At 41.8% G+C, this 19,779-nt stretch overlaps 2 protein-coding genes across 5 annotated transcripts in view; one reads left to right on the plus strand and one right to left on the minus strand.

The window, feature by feature from the left end:
- Window positions 1–19,779, minus strand: part of tep1 (telomerase-associated protein 1) — a 31,354-nt gene that overhangs the window by 9,619 nt on the left and 1,956 nt on the right. For 2 of the 4 annotated variants that reach the window (XM_077615133.1, XM_077615132.1), the window contains exons 2-31: window positions 15,706–15,764; window positions 13,373–13,558; window positions 9,838–10,298; window positions 9,428–9,622; window positions 9,056–9,205; window positions 8,708–8,872; window positions 8,497–8,634; window positions 8,194–8,262; window positions 7,971–8,110; window positions 7,719–7,876; window positions 7,502–7,611; window positions 7,319–7,397; window positions 6,984–7,170; window positions 5,998–6,280; window positions 5,703–5,855; window positions 5,536–5,607; window positions 5,112–5,233; window positions 4,958–5,029; window positions 4,732–4,872; window positions 3,895–4,186; window positions 3,465–3,586; window positions 3,284–3,394; window positions 2,642–2,759; window positions 2,381–2,575; window positions 2,025–2,206; window positions 1,800–1,941; window positions 1,544–1,723; window positions 1,368–1,460; window positions 461–596; window positions 243–402 (exon numbers count right to left, since the gene is read on the minus strand). In XM_077615133.1, coding sequence (XP_077471259.1) covers window positions 243–402; window positions 461–596; window positions 1,368–1,460; window positions 1,544–1,723; window positions 1,800–1,941; window positions 2,025–2,206; window positions 2,381–2,575; window positions 2,642–2,759; window positions 3,284–3,394; window positions 3,465–3,586; window positions 3,895–4,186; window positions 4,732–4,872; window positions 4,958–5,029; window positions 5,112–5,233; window positions 5,536–5,607; window positions 5,703–5,855; window positions 5,998–6,280; window positions 6,984–7,170; window positions 7,319–7,397; window positions 7,502–7,611; window positions 7,719–7,876; window positions 7,971–8,110; window positions 8,194–8,262; window positions 8,497–8,634; window positions 8,708–8,872; window positions 9,056–9,205; window positions 9,428–9,622; window positions 9,838–10,298; window positions 13,373–13,496 — 4,550 coding nt within the window. In that variant the 5' untranslated portion in view covers window positions 13,497–13,558; window positions 15,706–15,764. Of the gene's footprint in view, window positions 1–242; window positions 403–460; window positions 597–1,367; window positions 1,461–1,543; window positions 1,724–1,799; window positions 1,942–2,024; window positions 2,207–2,380; window positions 2,576–2,641; window positions 2,760–3,283; window positions 3,395–3,464; window positions 3,587–3,894; window positions 4,187–4,731; window positions 4,873–4,957; window positions 5,030–5,111; window positions 5,234–5,535; window positions 5,608–5,702; window positions 5,856–5,997; window positions 6,281–6,983; window positions 7,171–7,318; window positions 7,398–7,501; window positions 7,612–7,718; window positions 7,877–7,970; window positions 8,111–8,193; window positions 8,263–8,496; window positions 8,635–8,707; window positions 8,873–9,055; window positions 9,206–9,427; window positions 9,623–9,837; window positions 10,299–10,900; window positions 11,060–11,346; window positions 12,069–13,372; window positions 13,559–15,705; window positions 15,765–19,779 lie in introns of those variants that run through there. The other 2 variants (XM_077615135.1, XM_077615134.1) reach the window with 2 other exon arrangements.
- Window positions 11,265–18,663, plus strand: LOC144085652 (E3 ubiquitin-protein ligase ZNRF1). The gene is made up of 5 exons (XM_077615145.1): window positions 11,265–12,196; window positions 14,438–14,533; window positions 14,633–14,738; window positions 16,597–16,693; window positions 17,352–18,663. The coding sequence occupies exons 1-4, from the start codon at window positions 11,647–11,649 to the stop codon at window positions 16,652–16,654; spliced, it is 810 nt and encodes a 269-aa protein (XP_077471271.1). The 5' UTR covers window positions 11,265–11,646; the 3' UTR covers window positions 16,655–16,693; window positions 17,352–18,663.

Genomic DNA, 19,779 nt, shown 5'->3' on the forward strand with positions numbered 1-19,779 from the left:
GGGGTCAAGCAGCGGTGCAGCAATAACAGAATACAAAGTTTGATGTTTTTCCAAGTGTAATTTAAGACATATTTGAGTGCTTAATTTGAAGTTAAATTGTAAATTGACACTTGGACCTCCGACACAACTATTTTTACGCTGGCTGAAATGGCGCGACTTGTAAAGCCTTGTATCTATAGAGCAGGTACATGGTGTCACAAATATGAAAATGGCTACAGGTGATTAAATCTTGATGTATTTACCTTCGCAGGCTCTGCACGAGGCGCGTGAATGCCACCATGGGAACGCGTCCTTTGGGGCTCCTGTACAGTGACAGCACTTGGTGCCAGGCAACCGGTCTTTCAAACGAGGGCAGGTCGTTGCACGTATTCAGTAGCGAGTATAAATCTCGCTCCCTCAAACCTGGAGACGAGAACGCGGTCGTCAAGCGAGAAGGATGGAGCTCATTGGTTCCTCGTACCAGCGTGGCTGACGGTGAGGGACGCCAGAGCACAGCGGAGTCCCACGATGCTTCTGTGGTCGGAGCAGATTCTCTTCAGGCAGTACTGGACCAGAAGATTGAGCGACTGAGGCAAGGCTTGCAGGTTCTCGTTCAGCTGAGGCACAAAATACCATTTCAATATCAGATTGACATGATTTTGATGATGAATTGTGGTTATTATAATTGACCATGCATTCAAATTTTGTTAAATTATGTTAGCCGTTCAAGTTTAATAAAGGATTTAAAAAAAATGATCAGATGTGATATGAATGAAGGTTTTTTTTTGTGTTACTTTCAAAAACAAAAAATTAAAATACTGTGGTGAACTACATCTAAGCTTTTTTTTGAACGGAGTAATATCTTAGTTATATTCTTCCAAAAAATGACATGAGAATGAAGCTAGTCAAAAAATAATTGGATGATTGAGATCCTACAATTTTTTTAATCCAACAAGAGTCAAAGTAATTTGAAAAGAATCATTTTAATCTGTAGTTTCACATTTAATAAAAGTTCTTTTTTTAGGTGATCAAGAAAAAGCTGTTGTTTCTTTAATGATAATTTTCATTCTTCTACAATTAGGTTTTGTTTTTTTAAACCGTAATGTACAAAAATAAACTTAAAGCTGTAGTTTTAGGAGAAGTCATACTTTCTTTGACAAAAATTCATAACAAAAATATTTTTTGTTATAAAAAAAAAACAAGGCTCCATTTAGAAAATGAAGTCACAATATCATAATAAACTCCTTAGCTGAAAACAAACTTGTGACCAATTTTCAACCTAAAAAAAACCTAATATGTCAAATATGAAGACGTTCATTTGATAAAAATTGTATGCAAAGTATCAGTAAGCCGCAGTGAGGACAATCTAAGAATTGAGCAAATTGTACCTTGTCAAAGGAAGCAAAGTTCCTTAGCTCTTCACATGCCACGTGCAGATAGAGAGGACTCTCGGCACCTTTCTTGGCGATCAGGGTCTGCAGCTGTAGCGATGCAAACACACCAGACACGGAAAAGGATCAGTCGGGCGTGACCAATCATCATCCTAATTTTGACGTGAAAAAACCTGGTTATTAAAGGCAGCATCGCTGAGCTTCTTCCCGAAGGAATCCAATTCCTTCTCAACGATTTCCTTGCGTTCAGTCATGGTGAGCGGCGGCAGGGTGAAGAGCAGCGTGGAACTCTTCTTGGACAGCGCGCGCACCAACGCCGAGGTGGACGCGGCGCTCATCGCTAAACAAACACCCTGTCATAGCCAAAATAAAATAAGATGTTAGGGTTAAAAAATAATAATAATCAGTCAGATTAGTTGAGTGACAGACCTTCGGTAATTCCTGAGGTATCCAACCAGAGCTGATCTGATCCCAGTTGTCACACACAAGATCAACGCCGTCCACCAGCAACACGAGAGGTTTGTTCCTCTTTATGTCCTTCAAAGTGGTGTGAAACTCTGACAGCAAATCCCTTTCATCAAGATTTGGGGGGAAAAACAACCTCGCGTTAAAAATAAACCAATGTCTTTATTTAATGAGACGATGTGAACGCACTTGTAAGAGACGGGAAGAGGCGATTCCTCTTCTCTCAGTCGCCTCAAGCAGCGGACGAGACATCGCAGGAGGTTCTCCACGGAGCGAGATGATTGGCTGGCGGTCGTCGAGTAGGAGATGACGTCGCAGGTGGGATTTTTCTTGGATTTGGTGCTACTTCGGAGGGCTTCGGCGAGTGCGGCCTTTTGCGGGGAAAATGCAAGTCTTATTTCTTTTAACGGAACATTTGGACATCTTGAGATGACCGTATTTTTCGGACTATAAGTCGCACCAATAAAAAATAAAAAATTATAAAAACAAGTTGCACTGGAGTGTAAGTCACATTCAAATAAAAGAGTGAAGATGGAGTGGTTTACCATAAAAAGTGTCTTGCCCTGGCCAGGCCCTCCCTCCACCACCAAAGCTCCTCCCTTGGCTTGTAACTGCTCCACCATGTCCACCGCTGCCGACATTAGCTTAGCCCGGCTAAAGAACTGCCTCTGCAGGGCCTCCTGATGAACCTCTTGCTCTCTGATCTGGGAATCTGCGCCAGCCTCCTCTTCCTCGTCGTGCTGACGCATCAAATGATATGCTTGTTTTAGCAGGTCGGGATGCCGGGTTGCGTTCAAACGGCTTACTTTGACGAACTGCTGGACAACGGCCTCCCAGAGATCTTCAAGCACTGCCTTGGCAAAATGTTCCAGGTTCTTCAGGTAGGGTTTGCCCTCTACTACACCTCCCCACTCACACGAGTAACTGGCAAAGGGAGACAGACGCTTTATAAATGAAATGATAACTTTGCAGGATCAGAAAATCCTTGCCGGTTTCAGAATGCTCCCTTTAATGAACATCTGGAAACACAAACTACAGAACACTAAAATATAACACAAATAGTGAAAAAATGGTGTTTGTAAACCAGTAGTGGATTATTACTAGCATTTTGAAGATATTTTTTATAGTGGGCCGAGTCATACATTTTAATTTGTGTTTTTGAGTACCAAACGTAAATATCAAATTAAGATTTTTTTTAGAGCTCTAAGCATTCCGAATTCATAGATTAAGGCATAAAATAAACTATATTCAAATAAAAATGTGAATAATATATGTAATGAAGTTTTTAAAATATAGAATATATATAGAGATCTTAAAAAATAATTGGTTTCCCATCTCTGTTGTTTCAATTTTAAGCAAATTCAATTTTGAATACTCAATGTCAAAAAAATAAAATAAAATAAAACTACTCTACTGACATACATTCCAAAAATCCTGGATAAACTTACTCAGTGACCTTTAACTCGTGAATATGGATCCATCGCTTCAGCCGTGCCATTTTGGACTCAGCATCTTTTGACTCAGCAACAAAGTCAGACCGCCACGCCACAGGGATTGTCCTGGAAGGAAAAAAAAGGGGGGGAAGGTATTTTTTCTGTCATAATTTTCAAGTACGAAGAAAGAAAATACTTTATGACGTCGGAATCTCTGAAGTAGCACAACATTCGCTGCTTTGCCGTCTCCCCATAGAGAGCCCGAAAATGTCGGATCTCCATGTCTGTGATTGACAGGTCCTTGAGTCCCGATGCCAGCTGAGATACAATAAACAAATAAATAATCATTTCAATGACATCACTCACAGTTTTAATTCCTAATACAAAAAGAAATAAAAAGCTAAATAATTGTAGGTTAAAAAGAAAAGACAAAAATTCCATTAATAGGTCACAATATATTACCATCAAACCTTTCATTAAAAAACTGACACTTAAAAATCTATATTTTTATATTTATGTACTATTTTAAAAACATAAGTGGGGGAAAATATTGGGCAAATATATATTCTTTTCCTGTTTTTGGAGAAAATGTGGTACTACAAGAATAATGCTGGATTTTTTTTTACCCCTTTATACTGTTGTAGATCCAGTTGAGCTGGACTGTCCGGCACCAGGCCGTACCTCTGGCCTAGGATGGCCACCATCATCTGGCTGCGAGCCACCTCCGCCAAGCAGAGGGCGGCGGCCCGGCCCGACTCCTCCTCCGTCAGGCCCCATCGCAGCTCCACCTCCTGCACGTGGACGTAGTGTTGCGCAGCACGGCGGCGAAGCTCCGGGAAAACGCTGCGCACCAGGACGTCGCGTTCGGCGTGCATGTCGCGGAAGGTGGACGAGATGAAGACGCGCACACCGCGCCACCTATAGATGGACCGGAAAAATAAAAAAAATAAAAAAATATCCCCTCATTGGCTGCGATAAAGGTCCAATCCATTTGGACTGCACACCCTCCCACTTCAAATGGATTGGACGTCTATTAGTGACTAACACTAAATGCAGATGTATAAAAAGTGCTTGACTGAAAGATAGAGTGTATATCTAGCATTTATTTTAAAAAAAGTTTTCAAAATTACCTTAGTTTTCCTGCTACCGTAGTTTCCGGACTATAAGTGCCACTTTTTTTTTTTACTACTCCTGAAGTCTGACGTATGTTTTTTTTAGGTAATAGTTATCCAAAAAACGGTCAAGTTAACAGATGCCCATTCAACCCGTTGTTTTCCATTTTACTATTGTTACTTTAACGTATGTTTTCTTTTGGTAAAATTAAAGTGTCCTCCCAAAAGTGAGACTTGTACTCCAGTAAAACACATATATAGGAATTTCTAGTCTGAAAAATAGAGTAGTTTTATTTATGATTGCTTATTAATTCATTTATCTCACCACCTCGAGCCACTATTATTATTTACCTTAATTTAGGAGTCTTTGGAATGGACACAATGCAATTGGTTGTCTCATCTTTGGCTCCGGCTGGCGATGGAATATAGTACAGTTTGTCCAAGTGCTCAACGTGGTCCAAAAGCCTGGAGGAGCCTCGTTCGACCACAAACCTGTTTTTTTGGGGGCAACATTCATTGAAATATTATGACTTCTGGCAATGTATGCTACGTTGAGTCACTTTTTAAGATGCTTTACCTGAGCATTTGTTCACTGAAGCCCCGTAGATACACATGGTTCCGGTCAGAGGGCTTATTAGACTCGTACGCACTTGAAAAAAAAGCCACAAAAAATACATTTAAATTCACGAGAAAGATATGAGATGAATAAATTTAAAGCCGAAACGCCTTACTCGTCGGACATGGCCATTTCAATGAAGAGGCATTTGTTGCCGGTTTCCTTCCTGTACTTCTTAATGGCCCAGAGGACCTCGTTACCAGTCCAGTTCTCATTCAGCAAAATGATGTTGTCCGCCTAAGGAAAGAGTTTTGCTTTGCTTTAATAAATTACTGGTAAAAAACGAAGAAAAAAGTCTTACCTAAGTTGTAGCATGATGAGAATTAATTTAGTTTTGGAGACAAAACAAATGTAACGACTACAGTTCTATGAACCCCCCAAAAAGTGACAGAACACAATTTATAGAAACATAATTCCGTTTGTAACTTCCATTTTACTTTGCCTAGAAGTCTAAACATTACGAGAATGGACATCTTTTTATTATTATGAAAAGAATATATCAAGACATGTCATCTAAAAAAAATATTAGTTAAACAAACCTTGTTTTTCTGGAGGACGTTATAGAAGAAAGTGCGGTACTGGAGCGGGTTTTCCGTTGTGTTTTGCAATGTCTGGGAGGGGAAATCCAACGATTCAGTTAGTCTGTTGCTACAATATTCTTCATGTAAGCTTTTCAGGGCCACTTCTCGAAATGTTGTCGTTATACCTGGATTTGCTGCATGACGCTCCTCACGTTCTCCAAAACCATGTCGGACTCCAGCTGCGCCGCTGAGTATTTATTATAATCCAGCAAGTAGACGTGGACATCCTCACAGCTGCTGGCGATCATCAGTGAGAGCAGAACGGTAACCTCCAACATCTGAGGAGAAGCACCGCACGTGACTTATTTGGGGTACAAATTGTGGCAAATTGATTTGAGAAAGAGTTCATCAAAAATGAGCAGTGCTAAAAGGATTAAAAAAAAAGATTTTTTTTCATGAATGGCAGAATAAGGCACTTACAGAAGGAGTGAGCTTGTCCTCCTTTTTTTTCTTTTTCTTCTTGCTTTCATCCTCCTCTTGGTCTTCCTCTTCCTCTTCCTCTTCCTCTTCCTCACTGCATTCCGAGTCAGGTGGAAGGCAGAAGTCGCGCTTTTGGCGCCGGTCTCCTCTGCTCATGCTGATGTTGATCAAGATGACCGTGCGTCCCGGCATGGGCGGGATATTGTAGCGGCACGAGATCTGCACCGATCTCTCCAAGGCTTGACGGTAACGGTCCAGCACGTCGGCGGTGTACTCTCTCCGACTGTGTATTGTTTCATGCCATTAATCTTCAATACTCGTTCAAATATTATCAAAGATTGTATTTTATGTAGGGCAAGTGACCCAAATTTTGGAATTAAGGTTTACATTTTACACTAGAGGATTAGGATCAATAAAAAAAAAGAAAAAAAAAAGTGGCCAAGATTCTGACTTTAGACAGAATTTTGACTCTAAAGATTCTGACTTTAGACAGAATTTTGTCTCGAAAGATTCTGATTTTAAACAGAATTTTGACTCTAAAGATTCAGACTTTAGACCGAATTTTGACTCTAAAGATTCTGACTTTAGACAGAATTTTGACTCTAAAGATTCTGACTTTAGACAGAATTTTGACTCTAAAGATTCTGACTTTAGACAGAATTTTGACTCTAAAGATTCTGATTTTAGACAGAATTTTGACTCTAAAGATTCTGACTTTAGACAGAATTTTGACTCTAAAGATTCTGACTTTAGACAGAATTTTGACTCTAAAGATTCTGACTTTAGACAAAATTTTGACTCTAGACTTTAGACAGAATTTTGACTCTAGACTTTAGACAGAATTTTGACTCTAAAGTTTCCGACTTTAGACCGAATTTTGACTCTAAAGTCAGAATCTTGGCCACCTTTTATGTTCTTAGTGGCCCTAATCCTCTTCCATAGTATTTTTTTCAGTACCAATGAAAATCTGCTATTTGTTGTCGTACCTGGCCTTGAATATTTGATCCTTCTTTGTACGATATAAGCGATAAACAAATGGCACACAGAGTGCCAACCGCAAGCGCTTCTTGCCAGTGGACTCCCAATCGAGGCGTCTGAAACGCTTGTTCACGGGGACCTGCTTGAGGATCTTCTTCAGGATCTCCTGGTTGCCCGAGGCCTTCTTCGGTGAGGCTGTATAGGTCAAGAAGGACTTATTTTGACTTTGAGCATGACAACACTGCCACTGCTCTACTTTACAATCTCAGAGTATTTTGATAAGCCTTCTCTTGCCAAAACTATGGATGGATTTTCCATGAAAGCTAAATATTCAATTGCTTACCAAGACCACGAAGCTCCATGATGACTTTGTAGGCAGACAGAAAGCGGAAGGGAAACTGTCGGCTTTGAAGGACCGCTTTCTGTTAACAAAACGATATTTTTATTTTTGCGCAATAGGAAACAGGGGTTCAATATTTTGAGCCGAGGCGATAAAGACAATGAAAATGAATGAGAGGCATCTTACTTTATTGGTGAGTCTGTTTAGGACCTTCTGGTGATGCTTCAGACTGATGCCCTGGTTGATCATGTTCCTCAGGTTCCTCAGCATGGCCATGAAGGGCAGGGACTTATCATCTGAGTTAAAACCAGATTTTAAAAAAAATGTCTGTTATTTTCGGGGGTGAGGAATAAAATAGAATCGAGTCAAGACTGAAGGAAGCTAAAAAGAATAATAAATGCACCAATAAGTTTCTCCCAGGTGGCAGCCTTGTTGCCCTCCAGACTCAGCAGACGCTCCCACGTCTCTGCACTCTTCAGCTTCATCCTTTGACCTGCTCTGTCCTGCTCCCAGTCGCCTTGAAGTCCGCTGCCGTTGAACGTCTTCAGGTCGGTGGGGTACCTGCGAGAAGTAAAAATGAAAAGAATCAGATACTGGTCCGTCCTCCTTGGTGACAGGCTGCCTCATTTGTATTATTCGACAACGTTAGTCCTACTTTCTTCCTAAAATGGCCATGACGTGGTCTGCAGGTTCTTTGATATGAAGCTTCTTGATCAAATTCTTCATGTTGAACACATTTTGTTTTTTGTCCACGGTGTTTTTGGCCTCTACGTTATTTTGGTCGTCCATTTGCAGCTACAAACACACCCGCACATACACAGAAAATGTATGACCATAAACGCAAATGTTGTTGATTATGATTTTTTTTTTAAACTTACATATTTCTGCAGAATTGTCTCATCTGTTCGTAGCATGTTGGCCCATTTTTTCATATCCGTGCTACTTGGCTACAGCAGAATATCAAAAGGTATTAGGAACTATTAAGCCATCCTCGGTTTTCATTTAAAATAGAGCAATTATTTGAAAGGTCTTTACGTAAACCCTCATATTAGCAATACTATATTTTCGATACTGAGGTTTAACATAGGAGGATCCATGTTGTACAGTGAATTGCCTGCCATTCCCGCATGCATCTAAATATAAATGTTCCCTTAAGAATCCAATGCAGGTAATGACTGTACCTTGCTCTTGCACTTTTTTCGGTTGTGCTTACACCGGTGTTTGCGTGTGTTGTACTTGGCCAGTTGATACTCGCTAAACTGCTTGAACTTATCCACCATGGCCTTCTTCAAGCACATGGGCAGCGAGTGGCTGAAGCACTGCATTCAGATTCAAGGAACACGTTAAAAGGGAGGTCCAACAAGCGAGAAGAGCGAGCTGCGGTGGACGTACCGTGCTGTAGATGCGCACCACTTCCAGCCAATCAGATGGCAGTTGGACGCTGGCACAAAAATAGCGGCGCACGTGAGATTTGGTGGTTGGATGATTAGCCGCCAAAGCCAGGAGGAAGTTAGCAGTGATGCGGATGTTCAACTCTTGTCTCGTGTACAGTGCCACCTAAACGGAGGGAAGCACAGAAAATAGTGTCCATAAATGAATGATACTGCACACATCCTGTAAATTGCAAAAACGCCCTGATAATTACACGTACGGTGATTTTTACTTGTCATCATATATGTGAGGATGTGAAGCTTTATATAGTTATAATTTGATTAATATTTCCCCGTTTTCTTGTCATACCTTAAGAATAAACTGTGGGTCAAATGCAGCAATGTCCTTAACCAGGCTGGTGATATTGGTCCACACGCTGTCCTCAGAGTCCCAGTCCTTCTGACCTGGCGGATTGCTCTTTTGGACCAGGGAGAGGCACACGGCATTCAGCAGGAGATACTGAGGAGACATGACGTTAAAAGTAGAAGGATGAGTAAAAAAAATGTTTTTTAAAGATCATTGTGGCACATGTGGGTCTTTGTTCCAAGTTAGGTGTCTTGAGTTCAAAAGTTGGCTAAACGTTTTGATTGTTTTTGCATTTTTTTTTCATAACCGTAGATTATATTGCAACATATTTCACCATTCCACCACTAATGACGATATTAGGCACTGCTACTTTACCTTCTTATTTTTCAGCTCCTCTTCAATCTGCTGCTTGCCACGGACCACATCTGCAAATTCCTCCTGCCTGGCACTGATCACTCTTTGATTTTCCTTGCTGAGCTCTGGTGAATACAACTCCATGGCCTCGGGCGCAACCACCTTCTCGCGTTCTTCTTCCTCCTCAGACGACATCTCCTCATCATCGGAATACATCTGAAATGGAGAGGGTTAGGTTTTTACCAATAATACCACACAAGAAGCAAAGTTACTGAACTATAATCAAAAATGTCGTGATACGGTTTTCGTAAGTAACTCAGGTACACATAAAACAAGTACAGTCAAGTATTATTGTCAAACGTAGTATCTGTATTGCCAATGACCCCAACTTTTTTTGAGAATAGTTAAGAGGCAACAAACTGTTCACTTACAACGCTCGATTCCTCAAATGAGCATAACTGTGCTTCCGAGATTTCCTCTTCACCGTCTTCATCCTTTTTCTGCTCTCCTTCTTGTAGAAGGTAAGATGGCGGCTGGGAAATACGAGAGAGAAGAGCTTGGAAAGGGGACGTGGTGGAGAGAAGAGGGTTCACGCTGGATGGTGTCAAAGAGGTCAGATGGGAAGATTTCAGAAGTGCGTTGTCGGTGTTGAGGAGCAGCGACGAGGTGGCGGACAAGACTGAGAGGAGGACGCCTGACGAGGTGGAGGTCAAGGCCGAGGGCTGTAGGGAGGAGGTGGCGGTCAGCGAACAGGCCTGCAGGGAGGAGCTCAGCAACGAGGACGATGTCTGCAGGAGCTTGTTCTCCAGACAGGGTGGAACGTAGTTGGAGGACAAGCTCGCCCCGGTTGTAGAACAGGACAGGTTTGGTCGCAAATCCAGCCCCCTCATGGCTGAAATTGAAATAAATCACAACAACATGGTTGACAGATCAAGATGAATGGTGTAGCTTTGCTCAATTGAACAAACAATGTACCAGAGAAGAAAAGGGTGTGTTGAAAACGTCAGTTACAGCTACACATTGAATGGGAACAAAGTCTCAAACTCAGTAGAACACTTTCAATGATGCAATCACTGGGCTGGAAAGTAATTGTTTGTAATTTTAGTGCGTAAAAATGCATTTTTGTTTTATTTATTGGTTCTGGTCAGCAAAATTAACCATTTGTGACATTGTAACGCTCGGAAACGCAACATTTTGATACTTTAAAACGACTTCAGACGCTTAAAAAATGCACACTAAGACAGTAAATCCCCAAGTCACCAAGCCCATTTGAGATTGTTTGGAGAGTATTTTTTTCGTTTCTTTAAAAATCCCTTTAACATCTGTGGACCAAGTAGAAGACTAAAAGCAAGGCAAAAGCGCAGGTAATCAAGGTGAAGCAAACACTGCGTTGTTTTTCTGTGTAGGCGTGGCTACATAGCTGTAATTAGCAAGCTCGTATCGACAAACAAGTGTAAAAATGACAAAAATACAGTATTTAAATACAAGCCACACCTGTTTTATTTAACGTGTGCAGTCGGCTTCTACTGCTCCGCTACGTCAATGTTTCGCGAAGCTCGTTTAGTGAAGGCAAACACAAAACTGTCAACTTTTCCTGTAAATGCTCTCACGCGGCCCGTCTACTTCTCTCGAGGACGCTAATTGGCCGACGTCGGCCAGCTGTTTCTCACAAAGTCGCCGATTGGTCGGCAGGACGCGCTCCTTACCCGTCAACCGTGCGCTGATTGGTTGACACGGTGACCATGATTTTTACCGTAATCATGCGCCTTCGCGTTCACCGAGCTTGTGAATATTACCCCAAATCACGTTAAATTGATATGTCAATTTAAAAACTCGGGATATGATAGATCTGCATATAACCAAAAGGCAAATCAATGATTTCAAACAAGGTGTTTCACGACGAAAATGTCAAACTCGTCCCGTAATTGGGGTGGCATTACCGTAACGGTTGGTCACAGTTCAAAGCAGGAAACGAGAGCGCCCTGTTTCCGCTGCAGCAACGAGAAGCAGTACGTCATAAAAGAAAGGAAAATGTGGACTGGAAGGGCGAACTAAGGCCAGGAGAATAAAGCCCGTCCAGCTGAAGTAGCTCCCCGACATCGGTCGCCAGACAGCTGCTCCCCGTTGTTTCCAGTCGAGTACGCTGCGGCTGAAAAGGGTCGAATCGAGGTCGTTGTTGGCGTATCCGTAAGCTTTCGATAGCTCGGCTAGCCGAAGCTCCTTTAGCCCGCTCGCTAGCGATGGGCACGAGAGCGAGTCGCCTCCAGGAGGACCCGGTGCCGTCCGCACTGGGGAAGGACAGCACCGCCAAGCGGGAGTCGTACCGACGGCCCCGTTGCGCCAGGCCCACCAGCCTCATGGTGGACTTCTCTGGCAGCTTCGAGGACACCGAAGTCAACCGGAGCCGCTCGGAGGAGGGCAGCGACTCCGACCTGGGCCAGCATGGCGCGAGCGCCGACGGCAGCCCGGCCGACCACCACGGCATCGCTGCCGGCATGAGCCACCAGGCGTCCCCGGCGGACGACAACAACCACATCGAGAGCAAGGCGGCGGCGGCGGAGGAGGAGGACGGCAACGCGAGCCCGGAGGCTGCCGTCAACGCCGAGCGCCAGCCTGGGGAGGAAACAGGAGGCCGCACACCCCACCGCACTTTTTCCGAGCGGCTGCCCGGAAACCGTCACGCCGGGGGCCGCAGCGTCGGCGCCAGGTCGGCGCGGCTCAGGGGCACCCACCAGCGGCCCGTGTCGGAGGCTTGGATCGGCCTCTACCGTGTCAACAACCGCCATGGCAGTAAGTCGAGACGTGACCGCCGCTCTCCCAAGTGCCGTTTAAAATCAAGTCATTGACGTGTCAACTATTCGAATTTGAACATTCACCTACTTTTAAGCATAGTGAAGTAGACTTTAACTTGACTATATTAAGTCATGCAATTCCTGTCTACTGAAATTGTATTTATATTTTGATCAAGCTATAAAAATGTTTTGTTTTTGTATGAGACCAAACTAACACTGATCAAGACAGATAAGTCCTTGCCTGCCATTGACGATGGACGTCCAATTAATTTCAAGTAGGAGGACTGATTGGGAATGCTCGTTATTCAGTGCCATCGATGGTGCTCATTTGCAGCCAGCCCGATCAATAAAAACAGATTGGACGGCTTTTGTTGTCAATTCCAACCACTTCGAGTCCCAAGATTTGTGTGCATGGAAACATGCTACATTTGGATGATGTCAGGGGACTCTTGAGACAGTCAAAGAATTTGTGTGAATCATTTGTGAAAACAATTTCATAACCCTTTGCACGGCCATCTGAAAATGGCACCAGACCAACTGCAAAAGTACCCTTTCACTCTTCCTTGAACGTGGTTAAGAAAAATGACGAGTGTCTGCGCTGACTAAATGAAACAACCTGCGTTTCAGCGGATTTGAGTCAAAACTCACGTTTGTTGCCTAAATTAACTCAAGGAAGTCGTAACTGCATTGCAATGGCCTGTTATTGGTTTTTTTAAAGGCTAGCACAATCGAATAAATGAGCGGTAATGGACTTTTCTCTATAACAGGGGTTGGGAACCTTTTTTGACGGAAAGAGCCATAAACAATTCATATTTTTTATGAAGGGACATATTAAAAAGTGTGCCTTTTTTAGTCACTTCAGCACTTTTAGGGTGCAAAAAGTCTCTGAATTCTTTTGACAACATTGTTATGTTGTTGTTAATCAATAAGTATCAATGAGAATATCCATAAAGAAGAGTGTAATGGGAAAAAAATGATTATAAGGCGCTGGAGGTAGTGTCAATGCCATAATACCAACGTAACACTCCTATTCCTGCACTTTATCACCAGGAGTTCCCATATTTTACCTCACGTTAGCGTAGAGCCATATGCACCCATCAAAAGAGTCATATGTGGCTCCCGAGCCATAGCTTCCCTACCCCTGCTCTATAACATTCAAGTGTGAAACTGATACCAATTTGAGGAAGTTGCATTCTTGTGCAGAGGATTGCTCTTCTCGTGCTCCCACGACGAGGGGAATCATCCGAGGCCGCATTGTTCCGACTGATCTGCTGGCGTAAGGCTCGATGGAATGACATGAGAGCACACCCTCCCTGTCATGTCACAAGGCCTCGATGACAGTTGTCACATCAGAAGAGGCCTGCAGATTGAGAGAGAGAGAGAACATTTGGCGCGTGTCTTTAAAGGAGACCGACGTTCATTTTGAACAGAGCAATTTGGCGCCCGCCACAAGACGGGGGAGAACTTTTAGGCTTTCCCGGGAAAGCCCTCCGGCCAATATGAATGGGAAACGGGGTCAGGATATGAGGGAAATGCTGGCACCGGAAAATGTAGGACGGGTCGGAGCCCGTCCTTTTGGACCATCTGCGGCGTCCTGGTATGGTCGAGGACGTGGCGGTGGAACATTGCGTTTAATATAGAAAATTATCACATGAATCTATTTCACACAAAAGCCACTGGAACAGAATTAATGTGGTTTTGGAGTGGGCTTTTTCCCAATGCATTTCTTGTTCGTTTGGTTTGGCCAAAGTTCAAAATCCAGTTACTTGGAGTTAGATTAAAAGAAAAAAAAATCTATTATTAACCAGCACTCTATTGGCAAGTACAAAAGTGCAAGAGATTTAAAAAAAATGGTGTTCTCAGTGCATCTGTCACAGCAATGTTGTACATTTCTACACAGCGACACGACATCCCGCAATCAAATATTTAGCTTTCGGTGTAAAGTATGACAAAAAAATGCCACTTTTGATGCAACAGAGCAGCAGACATGAGTAAGAGTCAGCAGTTAAAGCTTGCTTTTTACCACCTGTATCCTATTTTTCCACCATTTCCTTTACTAGAAGTGTCTGGTGCTAAACTTAACACCCCTGTTCTATCTTTCCATAAATTGCGCTCCACTCCGTTACGACTTCGCAGAGGTCTAAAATTGCCAGGATAATATTTTTACGTTCTGTCGTCAGTCCAATACCGAACAGAGACGTATTTAGTGACTAAGCCGCCATGTTTTATATCTGCCTAGATATCCGCTGTCCTTTCTGCTCCAAGCCGTTCCCGGGCGGTCGCATCGAGGATCACCTCTTGAGCTGCCTCACGTCTCCGCCGCTTCCCTACAACAGTACGTTTGCACGCGTTCCCGCCCTAAAGCCACGTGGCGATCAAAATCGGGAGACAGCAATGTTTTTTTTTAATTATTTTTTTGTGTGCATCTCTGCAGCGGATGTGCTGAGCAAAGACAGCGGGGAGTGCTCCATCTGCCTGGAGGAGCTCGTGCAGGGCGAGACCATTGCCCGCCTTGCGTGCCTCTGCGTCTACCACAAGAGGTAACAACCTGGACTTGAATCGCAACTATAATCAGTGTCACGCATGCACGCACAGGATGAGGCAGTCAAGGTTGTTGAAAATATGCTTTAGTTGAAGTTGCAAAATGTTGCAAACAGCCACTGAATACATTTTTGCGGGTACCCTATTTTTTTGGACCAGAGGAAAACATATTTGAGGCTATTTGATTTGATAAAATCCAAAACAAAGAACAGACATGTCCTCTTGAAAGGCAATTAAAATGGATGAAAAAAAAAATAGAGGCAACAACTGGTTGTATGTATACATACATACATATATATATATATATATATATATATATACATACATATACATATACATATACATACATACATACATACATACATACATACATACATATATATATATATATATATATATATATATATATATATATATATATATATATATATATATATACACACATATATATATATATATACACATATACACATATATATACATGTATATACATATATAATTATTATTATTTCAACAAAAAAGTTTTTAAGTAATTACGATTTCTTTGTAAGCCCTAAGTATTTATTTTTTTATTTTTTTCATAAGTAACAGGCAATTCTACAGATTTGCCAAAGCCAAAAGTTCACCTACACAACGGATATACTTTTGTTTTGGTTACGTTTTATTGCTGTGGGACCATTTTTATTTTTTATAAATTTTTTCTAAGAAATAAAATTGCTTTAAATCAGTAAAAACTGTGTTCATCAGGACTTCCTTCCTTCCTCCACTGACTCTCTTTCAATTTGGCATTCCAACACGTCACATGATAAACACAACGAATATACTCGTCTACCTTTTCCAATGAGTCATATGCCGTCTGCCTGCTCCTTATTAAGAACGCTGATCCACAATCTTACATAATTTTTTTGTTCTACAATTGAAATAGTAATACATCTGTGTGAGTCTTTAGAGTTTATTTTTAAATACCTTTTGACGAGATTCTATCGCCGAGTGTGTAGAAAATCTGTGATGCCGGGACCCCAAATCTGGAAAAAAATACAAATTGAAACGTACACATTATTAGACAATTAAAAACAATGACATTCATCCTAAAATAGTGGCTAATGTAACTCAATGGAAAACACTTGAAAAACATTTCATTTGATATTACATTTACAGCTTGAATTTGGAAGTATACATGGGAAGGTTCACTGTAAATAGACTTTCTGTTCCAAAATATAAAGGTTTAGCGGTGAGTGCCATTGTTAGCTGAGTTTTTATCTGGACTTATGAGTCTTGAAACCCCCTCCCCTGTCATTGAAGTAGAGGAAATGTTTATGTGGTTAGGCAACGCACATGTGCACATCAGACACGGTTACGTCACGTGAGCCTGACATCAGTGCGCGCAGATGGGATGTTTCCACACGAGTCTCACACAAGTTCCTCCTACGAAAAAGCGTATGTCAAGAGGTGTGGTACCCAATTGGCTTCTCACACTGAATCACAGATGAAAAGCAGATCCATCCAGAATGCGGCCTGTCCTTGGCTCTCTTAATTGCACCGTCGTTCATACCGATTTTCGATTTCAGACTCTCTTGCTCCCTTCTGCTCACTTTCTTTCTGTCAAGAAGTTAAATGAGTTTAATGGAGGTACATAGATGAATATGTTGTACTGAGACGGCAGAAACACGAATATTTACTAATGAGGAATGACAATTGTTTCAAACGTCAGGTGGTTTGGGCGAGCCGCTTCCGGTTTAAGTTCAAATGTGGTTTGTCGGTGCATCATGTAAGCGTAAATGCACCAGGGAGGGAAATGTGGTGAGCGCATTCCGAGAACCAAGCTTAACCGACGTGTGTATGTGTGTGTGGTTGCAGCTGCATTGACACGTGGGCCAAGGTGAAGCCCTGCTGCCCTGAGCATCCCTCAGACTGAATCCCAGGTCGGTCACATGACTTCCCCGCCATGACTCAGGTAGGCCTAAATATTTTGGTCAGATGGTTTACAGTTGTGGATTCCCTTAAATGCATCCTACTTGAGTTTTTTTTTTTTAAGCTAAACTTTTTACCTAGCCATGACATAAATTTGCCTGATATAGTTATTTCAACTATTTACATATTCCACAATATAATAGAAGTGTAACTTTTGGCTCGATGATGTCGGTTTGACCAATTGAAAGCCTTATATGCCCTAAAAAGCTGTATTCACTGGATGTATTTATCCACAAAGTCGCAATATATTTTGCCACGTATGGTCTCTACTTGATAACATAATTTAACAGTTTTTGGCTCAGAAACAATTTTGTGTCATGTTTGATTCGGACAGCTGTTTCGGCGCAAGATTGGTCACTTTAAAGCTTGATAACAGAACATATTAATTTAAGTAGGAATGGGCTGATATCAGTTTATCATGGTATATAACATGGAGCAAAAATATCACGCTATTAAAAGTCAAAAGACCTATAAATTAAAAAAAAATATTTTACCTATATATGGAATACTGGGCATAAAGTTCAAATCTACCTTCATACTGGTTACCAGTGCATTCGTCCCTATAAGGGAAGGTTCCACTATGTTTTATTCCTGATGTAGACAAATGATAGTCATACACGCTGGTTATTTGGTCCTCACAGGAGACCACATGCCAACATTCTCCATATGAAAAAGAAGCATGTCCGCCAACCCATAAAGAAGCTCCGGGCAGCGTGGACCTCCTCCTCCTATTGGTTGGGAGCTTTTCACCACAATAACTTTCAAACAGACGGCAGCGATGGCTGCTTTTGGTTAAAAGCCCTCGCTCGCTCGCTCGCTCGCTCGTCGGGTCGGTCGGTGTCCCTTGATGTGATATCCCCCGCCCCCTGTGAATTTTGAGTAAAAGTCTTGCCTCCGGCTCGGGGGGGACGATAATTTGACGGCGGCGGGTACGGGTTTTGTCGTTACCGGGTGTTTAGTGTTAACATTTTAAAAGGGGGGGTTGGTCGGTTGGTCAACTGCGCTGGCGTTGGCACCCATTTGAGCACTTTTTTTTGTCCCTTGAGGCTTTTTTTTTTTCTTTCTCGCTTTTTTTGATTCAATTGCTAAAGAGTGTTTCCACGAAGAATGATGCGGAGTGACTGTTTATTGTGATTTACCCACAATCCTTTGTTATTTTAGTTACACGAAGCAACGGTACTGCTTTTTGAACCCCAACGCCACCTCCCCTCCTCGACCCGTTTTCTGGAGTCAACTTTCATTCGCCGATTCGGCCGTGTCGGTCTTAAAGGGACAGTGCTAGCTTCCCCCCCCCCATCAAGGTATTTTAAATCCGATACCATCAAAATGACCGTTAGTATGGCTCAATGTATGGAGTTTCTTTAAAAGCCTTGTGTGTGTGCTGCCTTTTCCTGGACAGGGTGGATAGGGGGGGATTGATATATATTAACAAACGCATCTTACGGACATTTTTTCTCCAATCTTTCCCTCTGCCGCGGAAAGTTCTTCAAGTATTAATTCCGTGCCCTCGATACCCAGCGACGAATACTCGTTTTCTTGACTTTAGCGTGACCGTTTAAGACTGCAAAAGTACAAAGAATATCCAAGAAGTAGTCCGAAAGCAACGCTAGCCGTTGCGCCTATTACGAGTACGCTGACGTGAACTCCATGGCGAGTAACGTCCAGTCATTTCAGACCTCCCATTTCAAAAGGGATTGGACGTAAATCGCCGCCCGGTGAGGTTACGCGGGTGTCAAGTATACGGAATAAGCACCTCTCTGTACGCTAGTCCCTGCTAAGGTGCTACAAATCGTCCTGCCATTAGATGGCAGCCATGTGCATGTTTTAAAATGAAAAACAAAAAAAGATGCCAAATTTTTGTGTGCGCGTGTGTAGAGGCTCATTCAATGTTACATTTGTTGTGGTGATAATTTATGACGTGTATTCTTGAGGTGCGTGCGTGCGTGCGTGCGTGCGTGCGTGCGTGCGTGGTCTCAAAGTGGGCGAACAATCTTCTGTGCCCATTTATTTAATTCCCTCTCAAGCCGTGTGGTGCAATACCTCAAATTTTTACCAATGCTAACTATATAAAAGCTCTGTGTGTGTGCGTGAACGCAAACAAAGGATGGGATTTTTTTAATTTTTTTTTTTTTTATGATAGACCCCCAGATCGAGTCCCTTGTCAGACGCCCCAGATTTTATCCCAGCATAAATGGGCAGTTTGAAAGAAAAAATCTGAACGGCAGAGGCGTCTTTTTATTTATTGAATTGTAAATATGTAATGCAGTTTCAAAAAAATGGCTGGTCTTTGTCTGTTGGATATACTGTTTCTAAAGCTACAATCTTTTGTATGTCTCAGAAATTGTTTTTTATATGTATTTTTTACAATAAATGTGTGAAGAGAAACTCTTGTGGGATTGTGTTTATTTTGTCAAATATATTTGTTAAAGAGCTGTATTTAAGAAATTTTATTTAAAAAAAAAAAAATCAGTTTTTACTGGTAGCTGTAAAGTATGATAAACTCACTCAATTGTATTGAAATTCATAAACAAACACCATTTTAAAACCTCCCAAACAAAAAATATTAATTAGTATGGAATTTTTTTTTTAAAGTATTTTATCCTAATAAAAGTGCACAGTGGTTTTAAGCTTACGTTGGCCACTGGGAGGCAGTATTGTATAAAACCGTCATGTAGCTGCCAACAAAAAACGAAAAAAAGCCTTATTATACATAGTAATTTATTTTAACCAATTAAAGCCTTATTTTATGTGGTAATTTAAAAAAAAAAGCCTTACTATAAAAAGTCTAATTTTCTAAAGTTATTTTTTTAAAAGCCTTATAGACAGTCCTTTTTAAAAACAAATAAATGCCTTATCTACTTTTTATTGATTTTTAAAAGGAAAAATAGCCTTAGCCTTACTATACATGGTCATTTTTTTTCACGAAAAAAGTTGATTTTGAGGGGATTTTTTTTTAAACCTCAAAGCGGTTGAGCGTCACGTGATAGTGACATGTTTTTACTGTCTGGCACCACAGCATGAATTATTTAACGCCAGTTGTGCGTTCCTCTCGGCGAGGGGAATCTTCTA

The sequence above is a fragment of the Stigmatopora argus genome, chromosome 12 (genome assembly GCF_051989625.1).
Source record: "Stigmatopora argus isolate UIUO_Sarg chromosome 12, RoL_Sarg_1.0, whole genome shotgun sequence".
In the NCBI taxonomy this organism is placed as follows: Eukaryota; Metazoa; Chordata; class Actinopteri; order Syngnathiformes; family Syngnathidae; genus Stigmatopora; species Stigmatopora argus.

Bases quoted from the DNA above. Each gene is read 5' to 3' on its own strand.
- LOC144085652 (XM_077615145.1), top strand. From the start codon at position 11,647: ATGGGCACGAGAGCGAGTCGCCTCCAGGAGGACCCGGTGCCGTCCGCA. The intron at 12,197-14,437 runs GTAAGTCGAGAC...ATATCTGCCTAG, and splicing joins TGTCAACAACCGCCATGGCA to ATATCCGCTGTCCTTTCTGC. The intron at 14,739-16,596 runs GTAACAACCTGG...GTGTGGTTGCAG, and splicing joins CTCTGCGTCTACCACAAGAG to CTGCATTGACACGTGGGCCA.